This window comes from Ailuropoda melanoleuca, chromosome 17, assembly GCF_002007445.2.
Source record: "Ailuropoda melanoleuca isolate Jingjing chromosome 17, ASM200744v2, whole genome shotgun sequence".
In the NCBI taxonomy this organism is placed as follows: Eukaryota; Metazoa; Chordata; class Mammalia; order Carnivora; family Ursidae; genus Ailuropoda; species Ailuropoda melanoleuca.
The window spans coordinates 9714181-9733635 of NC_048234.1; the positions used below are offsets into that span (position 1 = coordinate 9714181).

General features: G+C 43.7%; 1 protein-coding gene across 3 annotated transcripts in view; it reads right to left on the reverse strand.

The window, feature by feature from the left end:
• The window catches only part of CDRT1 (CMT1A duplicated region transcript 1), a 35189-nt gene that overhangs the window by 11506 nt on the left and 4228 nt on the right, over window positions 1–19455 (reverse strand). For all 3 annotated transcript variants that reach the window (XM_034647163.1, XM_034647165.1, XM_034647164.1), the window contains exons 5-10: window positions 19292–19414; window positions 16552–16661; window positions 14313–14513; window positions 9477–9598; window positions 4690–4838; window positions 3542–3684 (exon numbers count right to left, since the gene is read on the reverse strand). In XM_034647163.1, the coding sequence (XP_034503054.1) occupies window positions 3542–3684; window positions 4690–4838; window positions 9477–9598; window positions 14313–14513; window positions 16552–16661; window positions 19292–19414 (848 nt within the window). The remainder of the gene's footprint in view (window positions 1–3541; window positions 3685–4689; window positions 4839–9476; window positions 9599–14312; window positions 14514–16551; window positions 16662–19291; window positions 19415–19455) is intronic.

The window sequence follows — 19455 nt, forward strand, 5'->3', positions numbered from 1 at the left end:
TCAAAAATATAGTTTAAAAAAAAGGACAAGGGAATTAAAATGGCACACCAGAGAATAGCCATTAAACACAAAAGAAGGCCATAATAGAAGAACTGAGGAACAAAAAAATTACCTAAGACTGTAGAAAACAAGTAGCAAAATGGCAGAGTAAGTCCTTTTTACCTTAAATATAAACGGATTAAATGCTTCAGTTAAAAGGCATAAATTGGAAGAAAGGATAAAAACAACATAATCTAACTATACGCTGTCTATAAGAAACTCACTTTAGGGGCACCTCGGTGGCTCAGCCGTTAAGCGTCTGCCTTTGGCTCAGGTCACGATCCCAGGGTCCTGGGATCAAACCCCGGCATCAGGTTCCCTGTTCAGCAGGAAGCCTGCTTCTCCCTCTCACACTCCCTTTGCTTGTATTCCCTCTCTCACTGTCTCTCTCTGTCAAATGAATAAATAAAATCTTTTAAAAAAAGAGAGAGAGAGGGGCACCTGGGTGGCACAGCGGTTAAGCATCTGCCTTTGGCTCAGGGCGTGATCCCAGCGTTATGGGATCGAGCCCCACATCAGGCTCTTCCTCTATGAGCCTGCTTCTTCCTCTCCCACTCCCCCTGCTTGTGTTCCCTCTCTCGCTGGCTGTCTCTATCTCTGTCGAATAAAGAAATTAAAAAAAAAAAAAGAGAGAGAGAGAGAGAGAGAGATTCACTTTAGATTCAAAACTACAAATAGGTTGAAAGCAAGAGAATGGGAAAAACACCAAAACAAAGCACAAAGTAGAGACAAAATTTAGACAAAATTTTAGACATACTTGTTAATAGACACCAAAAAATATATACGATGAAAAAAGGTTGACTTCATCAAGAAGATGTAACAATTATAAACACATATAAACCTAACAACAGAGCCCCTAAATACATGAGGCAAAACTCACAGAATTAAAGGGAGAAACAGATGACCCAACAATCAGAGATGGACACTTCAATACCACACTCTAGATGATAGAACAACTAGACAGAAGATCAGCAAGGAAACAAAAGACATGAACTAACATTATAAACTAACTAGATCTAACAGGCATGTATAGAACATTTCCCCCAAATAACAGCAGAATGCACATTAATCTGAAGAGCACATGGAACCCTCTTCAGGATAGGCTTTATGTTAGGCCAGAAAACAAGTCTCGGTACAGTTTGAAAGACGGCAATAGTACAAAGTATGCTCTCCAACCTCAATGGAATTAAATTAGAAATGAGTAACAGAAGGAAATTTGGAAAAATCGTTACTATGTAGAACTTAAACATGCTCTTAAATAACCTCTGACTCAAGGACTAATTCTGAAAGAAAATTAGAAAATACTTTGAGATGAATAAAAATAAAAACACAACATATCAAAGCTTTAGGGTTGCAGCTAAAGCAGGGCTCAGAGGGAAATTTATAGTAGTAGTAGTAGATGCCTACATTTCTCCAACCAATAGCCTAACCTTTCACCTTAAGAAACTAGAAAAAGAACATCAAACTAAATTCAAACCAAGGAGAAGAAAGGAAAATAAAGCTTGGAGCAGAAACCCATGAAATAGAGAATTCAAAAACTAGAGAGAAAAGTCAATGAAAACAAAAATTTGTTCCTTGAAAAGATCAAAAGATCAACAAACATTTAGCTAGACAACTGACAAATATTTGCTCAGATAACCAAGAAAATAAGAGAGAAAACAGAAATTACTGAAATTAGAAATGAAACAGAGGATATTACTATTGGTTGACAGAAATGTTCTGTAATTAGATAGTGGTGATGTTTGCACAACATTATGAATGTACCGAAACCATTAAATTGTACACTATAAAATGGTGAATTTTATATCATATGAATTTTAAAAATATTATCTTAATTCTTCCTGTGGAAAAGACACTAAAGACTAATATTTTTTAAAAACTACAGAGCACAGAAACTTTTTTAAGGATCATCATTCCTCTCAGCCCTATTTTGTACCCTGTAAGTTCATCCATCATATTCTCTCCCACACTATATGCAGAATCTTAATTTTGGGTGAAAAATATTTTTGGATCAAGAGGACAGAAGGAAGACCTCTTTCTTCAGACAGCCATGATACCCGTTTCTTCACCCACATCATATTCAAAAGATGGGTACCAGTCCCATCATTAGAACTCTCCAGAAAGGCAATCTGCAAGTTGGTTCTCATTACCAATCAATTAGAAATATTTACTGAGCGCTTCCATGTGCCCACCACTACTACAGATGAGTGGAGGAGGGGCCGTAAAAACAAGAACATTGACCATGTCCTCCACATGCCTATGGACTTGCTGTAACTGTGAAGGTATCAAGAACCAATGCGAATGAGATTTGGGGTCCATCATTCAATGGCAATGAGAATGATCTGAGAAGATCTCATTGCTGAGATAGAGTAGGAGGCTCCTGGGTTGACAGAATGGCAACCAAACTCCTAGATTTGCGGGGAACAGATTATTTTCCAATACCTACACTACATCCTACAGAATCATGCTCAGAAAGTTACAATGTTCAGGTGATATCATAAAGTTTGACTCTTTTGAGTTTGATAATCCAGATGACATGCTAAGAAGCATACAGGTTGGATAAAGCACCAAACAGAAGCCTTGCCCAGCACCCACTCATCAATAATGCAGTCATACACCACAATGAGTAAACACACACGTATATAACCCAAATCCCCTTCCGCCTCCCACAAAGTCAGTGTATGCCCAAGAGGTTCCTATGAAGATATAAGGAAATCTAGGGCCATATTCTACGAAATAACTATCCCCAGTAGATCCCCTAGAAGACCTATTTACTCTTTCAATCAATTAGGATAGCATTTTCCCCCCTAGAGTTTTTTATAGTGCACTTAAGAGGAAGAAGCATTATTCTTGCAGTGCAAGAGTGACTCAGAGCAGCCTGTGAAACCCATGGCCATGGGAGAACCATCAATTGAGCACAACATTCCGTCCAAGTTAGCTCAGCTATGACCTCAGACTACTTCTCAATTGGCTCCACGCATCACCACCACTAAAGTGGGACTGGAATTGAAAAATAAGATCCATTTGCTGTCCTGGAATAGAATGTAGCCAGCAGACTTGTAAGAAAGCCCCTTCTTTAAGCCCTGAAGTTATTTTTAAACCTTGGGCACTTGGATGATTTTAAGCTTTTGTGAACACAGGCTTCCTGGGGTAAAGACCAACTCCAAGTATTTTAAGTTTACTGGAACTGGCATTCTTTGGGACGGTTCTGCCAATATTCTTAAGTTTGGTAGACAACAGATATAAATGTATCATGTGTGCCATAAGCATAACATTTCAATAACTTCTCAACATCCACATTGAGTACTGCTCTTTCTTAAGAGAAATAAGTGACAGTGGGAGAGGGAATGGCCAAATGGGGAGTAGGGTGGAGATGGGTAACAGGTAGATGGGACAAAAGTCAGCAGAGAGCAGAAGGGACTGATCTACCAAAAACCGAAGTCTCGGCTGGGGGAAAAGGAGAGAGTACTACATTCATCACTCAGAGCTTTCCTGTACCTACTTTGGATGCTTGTAGGCCATGAGGCACCGCTCATACTTTCCCACCATGCTCCAGGCCATGACCAGGCCATCAGCACTTCCTGAGAGGAGATGCCACTGGTCAAAGCACAGACACTTCACGGCTCCCTCGTGACCGCTGAGAGTCTGCAAGAGAAGAGGGCTCTGTTTTCACCCCATCTTCAACTCAGACTGTGAGTCCTCCAAAGGCCAAAGCTGGAGGCGTTTTTAGATGAACTGCAAAGCCACACTCTGCCAATCCATGACTACCACTCACTTGGTATTTACCTGAGCCAACTTTACTTTTGTTCTAAGAAGGCCAGTGTTGTCCATGCCTCCTTCTCTCCAGAACTCGCTCTTCCCCATGAAGGAAGAATGTGGTCAAGGAGAGGCCTTGCTCCTTGTGGGTCTGTGGCTGGGGCAGGCCTCATCTTCCTGGAGTACCAGAGAGGGCCAGAATTCACCATCATCTGCTCCCACGAGATGTAGGGGCAGATGCTCCATCCCTGGCTCCTTGCCAAGACCAGAAGACACCTGGGACATCCCAGCACCTTTAATTGCTGGTTAGACCGTGGTGACAAGATTGATGGGAAACAATCCACCAGCCAGTCCAGCAGCTTCTCACTGTGCCCCTGTGCTCCTGGCACAAATGTATCCCACCACTGCCCACTAGAGCCAGGCGGTTTCAAATCCAGCAACATTTTTTGCATGTGAACATTCAGTCGCTTTCAAGGCAGCAGATGTACGCTTTTCACCAGAGAGTAAGGAGAAAACCCACTGTGACTTTGTTCATTCCCTTACCCCATGCAAGAGTCAGGGTAGAATGTTCTGGAAAAGGAAAAGTCACTTTACTTCTGCTGCTGTTAAAAGACCCTGAGCCCATATATCATGCTGAGTCAGAATGTAGCCTTCCCCCACCACCTCTGTGACAATGTGGGTCACATATGCCCTGACCCTCCACTGACTCAGAATGGCCCTTTCTTGGGGGGATCGAGGAGAAGCTTCCTCGTCAGCTCTTCAGGACCATCCTTTTGGTGACCATAAGTTGGTAGCTTTAGGGTGGTCTGGGGAGGTCCATGGGGTAGACCATAAGTCTCTTCCAATCCATCGCCACCAGTGCCCCGTTCCCCTGACAGCCCACCACCCTCTCACCTTTACCAACTGGGCCGTGACAACGTGCCACACTTTGACTAACCCCCGCTCACAACTGCTCACGATGTAGGTGTCATTGATCCTGGTGGCCAAGATGGGGTCTTTGTGTTTAAACGTCTTCAGACACTTCCCCGTCTCTACATCCCACTCTGAAAGGGAGGGGGAAGAGAAGAGGCATGAAGGCAGTTACGGTGGAGTTCTCTACCCCATCACAGAAGCCAAGCCCATCAAGTCAGACCCTAGAAGGCTCTCGGCTGGCCCAGCACCCCTGTAGGCTCACCAACAGCTCCGTGTGCCTGCAACACAGAACTCCCTGACCATGGGCCCCTGGAAAGCCACCATCCATAGACCTTGGCTCCAACCCTAGAACTTAGTGTTGAGGTCCAAGTGCTAGGCAGCTCATCTCGAATAAGCCTGCAAAATACTTGCTATTGAGTGAATTTCAAGAAAATCACCACGTGTGTTCTGTGGCCTCATTCTTTCCAGACACTATTCTCCTGATTGATTATCCCTTCTATCTCCAAAAGAAAAAGAAAGCTGTCTATCCTTATTTACATTTTAAAATATTTCTGAATCTGACTTTTGGATTTTACTAACTGACAGATTGCCAGAGCTGGGGACACGCTTAAAGTTGCTTCTACATAGATGGTGCTGGACAGCTCCCTACCAAATTGTAAGTGTTGGGAAGATACGAAAGTACATGGGTAGGCGGGAGAACAGAGCTTGAAGGGAAAAGCTGAAAGAAGGCACCACAAATTCAGGGATGATGAGACCATGAAAGTCAGCCTCGTTGGCCCCAGAGTACCTCTCAGGCAACAGAACGTATAACCTAAGACAAAGTAATAACCACAGCTGGTACTTACATATAGCAAGTACCATGAGCCAAGCACCGTTGGGAGTGCTTGACCACGTATTAACTCGTGTTCACGAGAAAGTTGCTATCATTATTCCCCACTACACAGATGAGGAAACAGGCACAGAGAAGTCCAGTAACCTGCTCAAGGTCAAGCAGATGGTAAGCAGACTGAGCTGGGATTCGAACCCAGAGAGTCTGGATCCAGAAGCCATGCTCTTAACCACATACACTACATTAATCTGGACTATGTAGGTATGCTTTCCTTCATGTATTTTTTTATATATACATCGGCCCTTTTATCTAATTAGAAAGGAGAAAGCCAGGGGCGCCTGGCTGCTCAGTAGGGGGAGCGTCTGACTTTGGCTCAGGTCGTGGTCTCGGGGTGCTGGAATCGAGCCCCTTGTTGGGCTCCCTGCTCAGCGGGGAGTCTGCTTGTCCCTCTCTCTCTGCGCCTCCTCCTGCTTGTGCTCTGTCTCTCTCTCAAATAATTAATAAAATCTTCCAAAATAAATAACAAGTTGGGGGTTACATTTCAGGTCTCTAATCGTCTCCTCTTCCTTCTGTTGGTAACCAAGGCTGGTGGGAGGGGCCCAGGGGAAGCAAGCAGGCTGGGGGCTGGGGCTAGCATTAGGGTAGGGAGATACCTTTTGAAATTTTTTTCGTTGTGTATTTTGTGAATTAATTTTGACCTTTTAAATACTGCGTTAAAATGTGTATCTCGAGAGGCACCCGGGTGGCTCAGTCGGTTAAGCGTCTGCCTTCGGTTCAAGTCATGATCCCAGGGTCCTGGGATCGAGCCCCACATTGGGCTCCCTGCTCAGCAGGAGCCTGCTTCTTCATCTGCTCCTCCCCCTGCTCATGCTCTCTGTCTCTCTCTCTCTCAAATAAATAAAATCTTTTTTTAAAAAATGTGTATCTTGATTACTAGGAGTTTTGGGTGCCCCATTAGGTTTTACACCTGAGGTGAGAACCTACCTCGCCTTGCCCTAGCTCCAGCCCTGCCAGTGGCCCTGCAAGACTCTCCCAAGTTTAGAGGCCTTGTCTGGCCTTCCAACTCCAAACCCTTATCACCTCCTCCTCTCCGCTCTTCTCCTCAAAGCAGTCATGGCTAAGAGACTTCCAGTCGGATCAAGGAGGGCAAAGATGTAGGGAGGAGTGAGGTTTCTTCAGCAGGTCTGAGGATTTGCATATGGAACAACACTCCCTTCTTGCTTTCCCACACCTTTTTCCTCCACCTACGCCTAACATGCTGTGGTTTCCTGGGTCCCTTGCTTCTCTTCTCTTTTTACTCTTTCCTTGTGCTTTGCAGGGGAAATCTCATCCGTACCTGGGGCTTCCCCCTTTCATTATGATTGATAACCACCAAATCGATGTATCTGGAGCCCCAGACCTGTTATATGGTAACCTCACATGTAAACTCACACCTGCATCTCCGTCCTGCAGTCCTCCCCTGGCTAACCTCAAGAATCCCATACCCTATGTATTAGCTTTCTGTTGCTACTGTAACAACTTGCCACAAGCTTAGTGGCTGAAAACAACACAAATATATTATCTTACAGAAGTGTGACATGACCTCCTCACGAGGCTAAAATCAAGGTGTCAGCAGAGCTGTGTTCCTTTATGGAAATTTTGGGGCCGGAGTGATCCATTTCCTTGCCTGTTTCACCTTCTAAGGGCCACCCATGTTCCTTGGCTTATGACCCCCTTCCTCCACCTTCAAAGCTAGCAATGTTGCATGTTTCTGACCATTCTCCCATAGTCACATCTCCTTTTCATCACAGATAAGAAAGTTTCTGTTTTTAAGGATCTATGCAATGACCCAGAGGCCCACACTGATAACCCAAAATAATCTCTCCATTTTAAGGTCCTCAACTTAATCACATCTGCAAAGTCCTTTTTGCCATGCAAGGTAACATGGTCACAGGTTCTAGGGATTAGGACATGGACATGTTTGGTTGGGCATTATTCTGCCTACCACACTCAGCATGTCCAAAGTTGAAGCCATCACCTCTTCCTTCCTTCCTCACCCTACCTTATTCTTCCCCTTAGTCCTTATTTCCATCCATGGCACTTCCACACATCCAGTGGCCTGAGTTTAAAAGTCTGGCCTCATTATCTGCCCTTCTATCTTTCTCACGTTTCATATCCAGCTGGCAGTGAAGTCCTGCCAATTGTCCCCAGAGAAATCTCCTTTCAGTCTATGCCACCTCATGTAAACTCATATCCACCTGACTTTCTTCATGTCTGCTTGGTCTCAGATAGTCTGAAGATGCCACAGCAGTTCTCTAGACTGAGTAGTATCTTCACCTGTCTCCTGTCTCTACACAGTCCCCCGACTCCAAATCTTCCTTCCATACTATTGCTAGAGGCATCTTTGTCAGATACACATTTGATCGCGTCAGTCCGCAGCTCAACGTGCATTTAGAGTCTCCGCCAATCTACAGGATACAGTTCAATTTCCTACCATGATGCAGAAGGCCCTTGATAATCTGGCCCCAGACAAACTAACCAGTCTTATGCCCAACACCACGTGCCGCAGTCCAGCCATACCAAGCAAGGGGAATTCCCTAAAGACGCCATTTTCTTCACACTTCTGTGGATTTGCCTGTGTTGTGCTTTCTGCTTAGGACGTCCTGGGGCGCCTGGGTGGCTCAGTCGTTAAGCATCTGCCTTCGACTCAGGGCGTGATCCCGGCGTTCTGGGATCGAGCCCCACGTCAGGCTCCTCCGCTATGAGCCTGCTTCTTCCTCTCCCACTCCCCCCTGCTTGTGTTCCCTCTCTCGCTGGCTGTCTCTCTGTCAATTAAATAAATAAAATCTTTAAAAAAAAAAAAAAAGAATGTCCTACGTTGTCCCTCTGCTTATAGAACTACCCATCCTCAAGGACACACTCAAACACCACCCTGTCTGTGGTGTTTCCGCTGTTACTCTTATTTCTATGGTCCCTTAGAATTCCACATGTGGGACGCCTGGGTGGCTCAATCAGTGAAGTGTCTGACTTTGGTTCAGGTCATGATATCAGGGTCCTGGGATTGAGCCTGCGTCGGGGGTCTGTGCTCAGCACGGAGTCTGCTTGTCCCTCTCCCTCTCTCTCTGCCCCTCCCCCTGCTTGTGCTTTCTCTAATAAATTAAAATCTAAAAAAAAAAAAAAAAAAGAATTCCACGTGGTGGTTAGAAGCACATGATTTAAAGTGAGACAGCCCTGGGTTTCAATCCCCACTCTCCCACTCAGCAGCAGCTCTGATTTGGGGCAATGTTTTTCTCTCTGCGTTCTGGATTCCTCATCTGTATCCACACCATAGGCTTCTTGTGGGGGTTAAACTAGTAAATAATATGTGCAAAGTACCTATGTCAGTCACAAAGTTAGTACTTCGTAAATGGCAGCCATTATTGTTCATGTATTTATTATATCCTCCATTATGTATTTATGTATCTATCTCCGTTTAAAGATTATGAGCCTCTTGAGGAGATAAAAAGCCGTATTGAAAGGGCCATATCGGGGCGCCTGGGTGGCACAGCGGTTGAGCGTCTGCCTTCGGCTCAGGGCGTGATCCCGGCGTTATGGGATCGAGCCCCACATCAGGCTCCTCCTCAGTGAGCCTGCTTCTTCCTCTCCCACTCCCCCTGCTTGTGTTCCCCCTCTCGCTGGCTGTCTCTATCTCTGTCGAATAAATAAAATAAAATCTTTAAAAAAAAAAAAGGGCCATATCATATTTATTTTTTTCCTTAGCACCTAGCACAGTGCCTAGGATATCGTAGGTATTCCACAAATAGTTGTTACCTGAATGGATCAATTGATACATGGATGGATGGATGGATGGATGGATGGATGGAAACAAGAATGTCTTCTTACAGAAATGAGCAAAACAGTATTTTGAAAATTCAAGGATTATGGGAAACTTCTGAGAAAATTCAAGGCATTTCTTTCTCACCTTTCACCTGGCAATCTCTTGCTCCAGTTACGAGCCTTTTCTTATATAAATCCATGCAAGTGACTGTCCCCTGGTGGCCATTGAAGATTCGTATACAAGCCCCAGTTTTCAGATCCCAGGATCTGCAGGAATCAGGCCAAAAAAATGTTTTTTAAGATTTTCTGAGGGCCCAAAGGGATCCTACTGCATATGACTTGCCTTAGATCAGCAGTTTGTTGGAAGGCAGCAAAGTTTCATGGTCAAGTTCAGAGTCAGAGGCCTGGATTTGAATCCCAGTTGCAGCACCTACTAGGTGTAACTTTGGGAAAGTTCCTTAATTTCTGTGTAAGCTTCACTTTCTCATTTGTAGAACAGAAATGATAATGATAGTTACACCTCATAGGGTTTTTGTGCAGAATTAAATACACAAATGCAATGACTGCCAACCAGGAGTGATTTCCACCCCTAGGGGACATTTGACAATGTCTGGAGACATTTTTGGTTGTCTCAGGTGGGGAGAGACATGCATCTGGTATCTAGTGTGTAGAGTCCCAGAATACTGCTAAACATCGTCCAATGCACAGGACAGCCTCCACACCAAATACTTCACACTCCCAAATTGAGAAACCTTGCGTTAATTCGTGTAACATTGGAACAACAATCAACATGCCGAAAACACTTAATAAATGTTGGTTGGTATTAGGTGGAAGAGTTTCTAGAATTACCACCAGGCTTAAAATCCATGGCACTGATTGAACGGTACAGCCGATCTTCAAACAAGAACAATTTACTTCAGTCACTTAGATCCAAAATGTTTTACGTGTATTTCTAAGACATATCTAAGAGATATATGGGAACATGTGTGAGTCCCAGCATTTCTTAATAAGCAAACTTGCCCGAGGTGTCTCACCCATCACCGATACGGACTTTCACTTCAGCCACTGTGCTTTTGTGAGAGGAGGAAGGGTAATATTAAGATAGTGGGCTCTGGAGCCAGGCGGCCTGAGGTACGGTCCCAGGTCCATCACTTACTACGTGTATGATCTTCGATAAGTTAATGAACCGCTCTGTATCCCAGTCTCCTCATGGGTAAATTGGGGATAATAATGGTAGTTACCTCATAGAGTTATTGTGACAGTTGGCATATAATAAACAATTAATAAATGTTTCTTTTGTTTTTCTTTGAATGCACTAAGCTTTTTCCTCTAATAATCCCAAAGGTCCTGTGGCCCTAGCTGTTTGTCAGAGCCTGCTATGCACCCACAGTGCATTTAACGATATCCCAATGGCCTGAAAAAAAGCATGTTTTGAATTTCTGTTTCTAGCAACATGGCTGACCATGCGTTCAGGTTGTTTTTCTTAAGTGATGCAGAAAAGATATTTGATAAACACTTTTAGAAAAATAGGAATAGGGACGCCCGGCTGGCTCAGTCAGAAGAGCATGTGACTCTTGATCTTGGGTCGTGAGTTCAAGTCCTGCATTGGGTACAGAGATTACTTAAATAAATAAATAAGCTTTAAAAAAAAGAAAAAGAACAATAGGAATAGAAGGAACATCCTTGATTTCACAAACTTATAAACAAAAAGTCATCACAGCAGGCATTATACTTAGTGAAAAAATTATAGATGTGCTCCCTTCAAAGAGGATAACAAGATGCTTGCTCTCACTGCTTCTGCTTAACTGGAAGGCCTAGGTAAATTCAGAAAGAAAGAAAAAGAAAAAAGTAGTATATAAGTATTAGGAAAGAAGATAATTATTGTCATTATTTCTGTTGAAAGATCATCTACTTAGGGACGCCTGGGTCACTCAGTCGTTGAGCGTCTGCCTTTGGCTCAGGGATCGAGCCCCACATCAGGCTTCTCCGCTGGGAGCCTGCTTCTTCCTCTCCCACTCCCCCTGCTTGTGTTCCCTCTCTCACTGGCTGGCTCTCTCTCTCTGTCAAATAAATAAATAAAATCTTGAAAAATAAAAAAAATTTAAATTTTAAAAAAAATTTTAAAAAAGATACTTCGGGAGAATATCTTTATGACTTTACCAAAGGGATGGATTTCTTAAACGTGTCAAGTCCACAAAGTCAACTACCTTAAAGTTGAGGATTTCTGTTCATCAAAAAACACTACAGTGAAAACAGGAGTCTTGAATTGGAAGAAGAAATTTGCAACACAAAAATGAAGAAAGAATTAGTATCCAAAAAATATAAAGAACTCCAGGGGCGCCTGGGTGGCACAGCGGTTAAGCGTCTGCCTTTGGCTCAGGGCGTGATCTCGGAGTCCCGGGATCGAGCCCCACATCGGGCTCCTCCTCTGGGAGCCTGCTTCTTCCTCTCCCACTCCCCCTGCTTGTGCTCCCTCTCTCGCTGGCTGTCTCTATCTCTGTCAAATAAATAAATAAAATCTTTAAAATATATATATATATAAAGAACTCCAACGAATCAGTAAGAAAAGGATAAATAAACAGAAAAAGAGGCCAAACAACAACAACAAAAAAAACCGAACAGGAATTTCACAGAAGCAGCAGCACAATGGCTATAAAACACATTGTGATGGTTAATTTTGTGTGTCAGCTTGGAGGGTGTTTTGGGACAAGATCAACATTTAAACCAATGGGTGTCAAGTAAAGCAGATTGCCCTTCATAATGTGGACGGGCCTCATCCAATCAACGGAAGGCCTAAATAGAACAAGAAGACCAGCCTCCCGCCCCAACTCCAACATGAGGGAATTCTCCAGCAGACCACCTGCAGACTTGTCTCCACCTCCAACTTTCCTAGGTCTCCAGCCTGCTGGCCCACACTGCAGATTTGAAGCTTCCCAGTCTTCATAATCACATGAGCCGATTCATTACCGGAAGCCTTACTACCTACATATGAAAATATGCCCAACCTCATTAGTAATTAGAGAAGTGAAAATTATAACCACAATAAGGGTTTATTTAATACCCATCAGATTGGCACTTAATGTTGTCAGTCTTGAACATTTAATAGTAAGTGTTGGTGGGGATCTATAAGAAGGAACCTTGTCATACCCAACTGATGAGAGTGTAACTTAATACAACTGTTTCAAAAAACAATTTAGGGGCGCCTGGGTGGCTCAGCCATTAAGCGTCTGCCTTCGGCTCAGGTCATGATCTCAGGGTCCTGGGATCGAGCCCCACGTCAGGCTCCCTGCTCGGCGGGAAGCCTGCTTCTCCCTCTCACACTCCCCTTGCTTGTATCCGCCCCCCTCCCTGTCTCTCTCTGTCAAATAAATAAATAAAGAATTTTTTTAAAAAATTAAATTAAATTTAAAAAATAATAAATAATTTTTAAAAATTTAGTACTCCTACCTAGAAATTTCACTACAAAGAATAAACCTTAAGAAAAACTTATGCACTATGGTTAACAATACCGCGTCATACGTTTGAAAGTTGCTGAGAGTAGATCTTAAAAGGTCTCATCACAAGAAAAAAAATTTGTAACTATGAGTAGTGATGGATACAAGTAAACTTACTGTGGTAATCATTTTTCAAGATATATGTATATATACACGAGATATATACATTTTCATATATATATATATCTCAAATCATTATGTCATATACCTAAAACTAATATGTTGTATGTCAATTATATTTCAGTAAAAAAAATTTTTTTTTACTAATTTTTTTAAATAATCTTTACATCCACCATGGGGCTCAAACTCACAACTCCAGGATCTCATGCTCTACCACTGAACTAGCCAGGTGCCCCCGAAAAAACCTCTTTAAAAACTCACGCACGCGAGTATCAGGAGACACATCCAAGAACATGTGTAACAGCAGATGTTTATTCTTTGAAAGAAAAAAAAAACTGGAAACAATGCAAATATCCATCAACAGAAGACTAAATGAGTTATAATATATTCATCCCATAAAATACTATGTCTCAATGAAAATAAATTAATTACCGGTACCTATATCCTATGGATAAATCTCGAAATCATGGTTCAGTACAAGAGTCAAGTATATTCGAATTTTTTAAATACAATTCCATTCACATTCAGTTGAAAAATAGGCAAAAGTAATCAATATATGTGGAGATCTATAAATAGTTAGCAAAACTAGAAAGAAATACAAGGGAATAATTAGTATAAAATGTAGGATAACATTACCTCTGGCTGGGAGGGAGAAAGAAGGGAAAGACACACAGTGAGAATTGGGGAACAGTAACAACCTATTTCTTGGCCTGAGTAACAGTACATGGATGTTTATTATATTGTTTACAAATAAATGTATATGTACATTTTTAAATACTATTTTGCTTCTATACCGTATTTCATACCCACAGAAAACCACTTTTCCCTGAGGAATCTATAAAAAATATATATAAATTATGCCATCATCTAAGAGTGCTAAAAAAGATACTTTCCAAAGGGCGCCTGGGTGGCTTAGTAAGTTAAGCGTTTGCCTTTGGCTCAGGTCGTGATCTCAGGGTCCTGGGATCAAGTCCCGCATCAGACTCCTTGCTTGGTGGGGAGTCTGCTTCTCCCTCTCCCTCTGCTCCTCCCCCCTGCTCGTTCTCTCTCTCTTACTCTCTCTCAAATAAGCAAATAAAATCATGAAAAATTTTAAAAAATATACCTTCTGATTCACAGCCTTCAGCTAGAAAATAGATCTGATAATCGCTGCAAATCATTCTCATTCAAAGTTTAAACAGTATACAAATTATTGGTTTTTACCTCGCCAAATAAAGAAAAAAAAATGGTATGGGTTATTCAAGAAGTCAGTATGATTTAGGATAAGTTTTCAATAAACATGAAAAGGAAAAAGCATGCATGTTTCTTCCACAAGCTGACTTTAGGCCCTGGGGGGGGGTGGACCCCAACTCCCTTGGACCACTCACCTGATACTCAGGTCATAACTCCCGCTCAGTAGAAAGTTCTCCTCCTCACACAAGAAGAGGGCACGGACACTCCCAGCATGGCCTCGGAACTCGATGGGTAACTCCTTTCCTTGTATGACATCTAGAAGCTGGATCTTCCGGTTGGATGACACTGCGACCAAATCTCCCCCAGAATAGTGAATGACTCTGTTTCGGTCCCACCTGAGTTGCCAGGGGAAAAAGATGATCCATGAAAGAAGAGTTAGTGTCCTTCCAGGAGCTCCCTGAGTATGATGGCTGTCACCTGCAGCAATGGTATAGTGGAAAGCGGAAGAAGACACATCCCTGGTGGACCCCTACCACATACCATACCAAAAAGTCATTTCAGGTTAAAACCTAAAGACAACAGGCAAAACTAAAAAAAAAAAAAAAAAATCTGCTAACATACGAGAAACCCTCAAGAGAGAGAACAGAATATGCATCATTTCCCAAACTTGTTTGACCACAGAAATCTTTTTTTGTGGAAAACCTCAGAGGAACACAGCTGGGAAGCCCTATACCAATGGCATATCCCACTGTTTCTTTCTTTTTTTTTTTCTCTTAACCAATATCCAATGAGCCTATATTAGGTTCAAAGCCCTGTGCTATCAAGTACCATGGGAAATACAAAGATGAATTAAGATATGGATCTTGCCTTCAGTGAGCATGCAGTCCAGTAAAACAGGGTAAGTTAATTGTCCAATCATAAGATTATTAGCAAATAGATATGAGCAAGATGACCAAATCATTTATTGTCCAAACTGAGAATTTTCTATTGTGAAAGGGGACACTATTATTAATAACTCCAGGACCACAGAGTAAAGTGGGATTATTTCAGCAAACAGAGATGTAGTCATGTCTGGATATGAGAAGTAATTCTTGATATTTTCATCCTCCTTCCCCTTGTTATGTCTAGACTTCAATCAGCCATCACCTCTTGTAAAGGGCACTTATCACCATGCCAGCCATAAAAACTCATCTTTGCCTTTCCCCAATCTGCTGTGTCTTCCCCCTACTGACTGGTCAAGATGTAATTTGTAAGTAAGATTCACAGTCAAAAATAAAATAGAGAGAGACACACTCCACAAAACCTGATGAATAAAGAGTGAAATCCTAAGCCTAAAGTATGGCAGAAAATTGATTATTGGGGCACCTGGGTAGTTCAGTTGGTTAAGCGTCCACCTCTTGGTTTTGGCTCAGGTCATGATCTCAGGGTTGTGGGATAAAGCCCTGCGCTGTGATGGGCTCCAAGCTCAGGGGGGAATCTGTTTGGGATTCCGTCCCTCTCCTTCTGTCCCACCCCCTACTTGGGCTCGGGCTCGCTCTCTCTCTCTCAAATAAATAAATAATCTTTAAAAAAATAAGATGATTGTTGAAGGGCCTTCTTCTGGCATACCGAAGGGATATCACACCATGAGGTTATCATCACCACCATTTTCATGTTTAACATGGAAAGATATCCGCGGTACTTTGCTGGAGTGGGTTACAGAAATACGTGCAGCATCTCCCCATTGTTTTAAAGATGCATTTATTTATTTATTTAAAGACAGCATGAGAAAGAGAGAGCACAAGCAGCGGGGAAAGGGTAGAGGGAGAGGGAGAAGCAGACTCCTGGCTGAGCAGGGAGCCTGACTCGGGACTCGATCCCAAGACTCTGCGATCATGACCTGAGCAAAAGAGAGATGCTTAACCAACTGAGCCACCCAGGCGCCCCCATAACCCCATTTTTATTTAAAATTTGTAGGTATACATGCAAAGAAAATTCTAGAATACACATAAATATACATGAATATTAATATAATGAATATTAATTCACGTATTACTATACATGAAGATTATAGGAGGTCTTTGCTTTTCTCTACACATTTTCTGGCATTTGGTGGATTTCCTCTCTGCATTAAGCATATATTACTTCTAAAATTAGTAAAAAATACAATAAAATATTACAAGAAAAGCAATGGTTTCATGCACGTGACTTGTGTGAAAGACTGTTGATCAGTATACCCAAAATGATAACGGGACATCGTCCTCTACCCACTGCCGAGAATGGTGCAAACACCCAGCACTGTTCTCCGAAGGGGATCTCACGTCGGTGGGGGGCTGGAGCTTGAGGTGAGGAAGGATTGCCTTTCCAAGTGAACAGGGTCACGGGAATCCTAAAGATGCCAGTGTGGGTAATTCAAGCGTCCCCGAAGACCTAGATTCTGACCCCAGTACCTACGTGTCAGAGAGAATGCGGATATTGTAAGTCCCACAGAAGACATTTCTCTCCTCCATCTGGACCTGCTGAGTTTCCTGGTTCTGGTATGCGGCCCACAGGTTGTAGTCATTCTAACAAGGGAACACTCAGAGTCAAAGCACAGTGGCAACTTTACCCTGGGCCCCAAACATGCACCCCCTAAGGTCTTCCCTGGTAGAGACGTAAGGGCCCAAGGATTCTTCCTCTTTGGGCTGTGGCTGCCACTACACGTGGGTTGAGAGGGACCCAGGAGCAGGCCCTAAAGTAATCCACGGAGAGTCAAGGGTCCTGACTCGTCCTCCATCTCTTTGTATTTTCTGTGTGTTCTGAGTCCATGAACTTCCAAGGTCACCGAAAGCTCAACTTTTCCAAAAACCCAGCTCACAAAGGGTAACGCTCACAAAATAAAGTCACAGGTGCCCTCTAACGGGCTATGTCGCAGAAGTCTGGCTTTCGTGGGTATACGCATACACCTGACAGTACAAAGCGTACTGGTGGGCACTCAAGCCATATGGGAAATCACAGCTACACACTGCATTTGTGCCTCAGTGTCTGCACACGGAGGCAAGCTTGATTTCTCCTTACAGCTGCCACAAGAAGTACATCATTTGCCCCATGAAGTATTCTCATTGTTTTACAGATGGGATATATCCGAGCCTCAGAAAGAGGAAACCAGTTTTATCAAGTCTCAACAGGGGTGTTTTCCTTCCTTTTCTAAGAGTTCCTTCCTTCCCTCCCTCCCTCCCTCCTTCTCCCTCCCTCCTTCCTTCCCTCCCTCCTTCCCTCCCTNCCCTCCCTCCCTCCTTCCTTCCTCCCTCCTTACTTCCTTCCTCCCTCCCTTCGTCCCTCCCTCTCTTCTTCTTTCCCTTCCTTCCTTTCGCCTGTCCCTCCCTCCCTCCATGGCACACTTTCTGATCCACTGTGGCATGCCAGACATGCTGAATTCTGGCACAATGACTCAACCAGACTGAGTTTCACTCCTCTTTCCAGCCATACTCTTTACCCTTGAATAGCAGGACATGACCACCATGCTAGCAGGAAACCAAAAAAGAGTGTGAGTTTATCATGAAAGCAAAGAAGACCACAGCATCATGTTTGGACCTGGGAGCCCTCCTGGGAACATCTCTTCAAAGTCTCCTTCCTACTTAGCCTTCTTCTCCATGCCCATAGACTCTTCCTTGGAATGCCCATTTTTCTTGGCTCAACCTCCTTCTTGATTTCTAACCCAGTAGTGATGTCCACCTTAGAAGCCTCTCCCCGGGGGGCGCCTGGGTAGCTCAATCGTTAAGCGTGTGCCTTTGGCTCAGGGCGTGATCCCGGAGTCCTGGGATCGAGCCCCACATCAGGCTCCCTGCTCAGTGGGGAGCCTGCTTCTTCCTCTCCCACTCCCCCTGCTTGTGTTCCCTCTCTCGCTGGCTGTCTCTCTCTGTCAAATAAATAAATAAAATCTTCAAAAAAAATTTAAAAAAAAATCAAACACTGTCCAGGTAGTCCTTTTTTGTCAGGCAATTACCAGCTACGTCACCTAAAAAAGAAGGGTGTTGGTTCTGTTATACTTAGAGCAACAAGCTTGGAAAGAGCGGGTCAGCGTCCAATTTATGTCTCTGTCACTCTGTCTGGGAGACCTGAAACTCTCTGTGCCCCAGTCTCTTCATCCGTAAAATGAGTGAGTGGGCCAACGCAAAGATAAAAAAAAATTGCAGGTCAAATGAAGTCCACAAATGTGTTTTCTTTGGCCCCCATAGTTTTTTTAAAAAATGCTTTTCATTGGTTGCCCGCATTTAAGGAAAACGAGAGATGTCACAAGATAATTCAGATTTCTGACTCCTCTTGAAAGCTCAGATGGATGGGGAGGTGGAGGTCCGTAGTCTCCCATGCCAATAATTCACTGGAGCTGCACAGCAACTGGCCCCTTCAGATGGGGAGGGAACTCTCCAGCTCACGGTGGTTCCGTCATACTCGCTCACACCACCAACCTCCCTCATTCATGCAACCTGTCTGGCCTCTACAGACATATGAGCTAGAGGTTGCTCCGGTCCCTTCTATCCCTCAAATTCTAACTCGTACGACATAGGTGCCTTATGAGAAGTTAGAGTCTGGCCATGCCTCATTAAGTACCCTTTTGGGGCCCACGGAATAGATTTCAAAATAGAAGTCCCTTGAGCAGAGAGGAGGGGGCAAGAATCTGATGGTTTTAGGAATGACCATCACGCCTGGACATGCTATATAGAGAGCTCAGAGCCTTTCACCTGCTCTTCATTATTGCCTGAGATTTGGTAGGGGGTCTATGGTTAAGTAACTCCCCCCTTCGTTCCTAGAACCAGAATAAACCTGAAAGTGAAAGGGGAGGAGGATTAATTCATTCAGGACCTTGGACATTCTGGACCTTCCCTGGCCCTTCCATTTCTGAGCCACGCTTTTGCAGCCTCTGGACGCATGGACGACGGGTGTCGAGGAAAATCCCAGCTATCACTGACATCCACTCGCTTACCAGATGAGGAATTTAAGGCTGGAGGAGAGGAAGTCACTTGCTTAAGGACACACAGCACAGAACTCTGGTCTCCCTTAGGGAATGTCACCTCCCAGACCTAAATCCACATGCTATAGCCTCTATCCTCCCATTTCCTCTACCCTCATGTGACGGCTGAGTCTGGATTCCAGCTCGGCTACGGAGAACAGGACACACTCACAGGGACTTGCCCCAGACGCCACCGCCACCCACCTTTGCTCTCAGTTTCAATTTCTGATTTTTCACACGCATGCACTTCCCGTTATCGGTTATTGTAGGAACTGGGATAAAAAGCTTGTTGGCATAATTAGGATCGATTCCCTTTGTGTAGGATCCCTGAGGGGAAAAAATACACAGAAAATGGTTACTACGTTTGG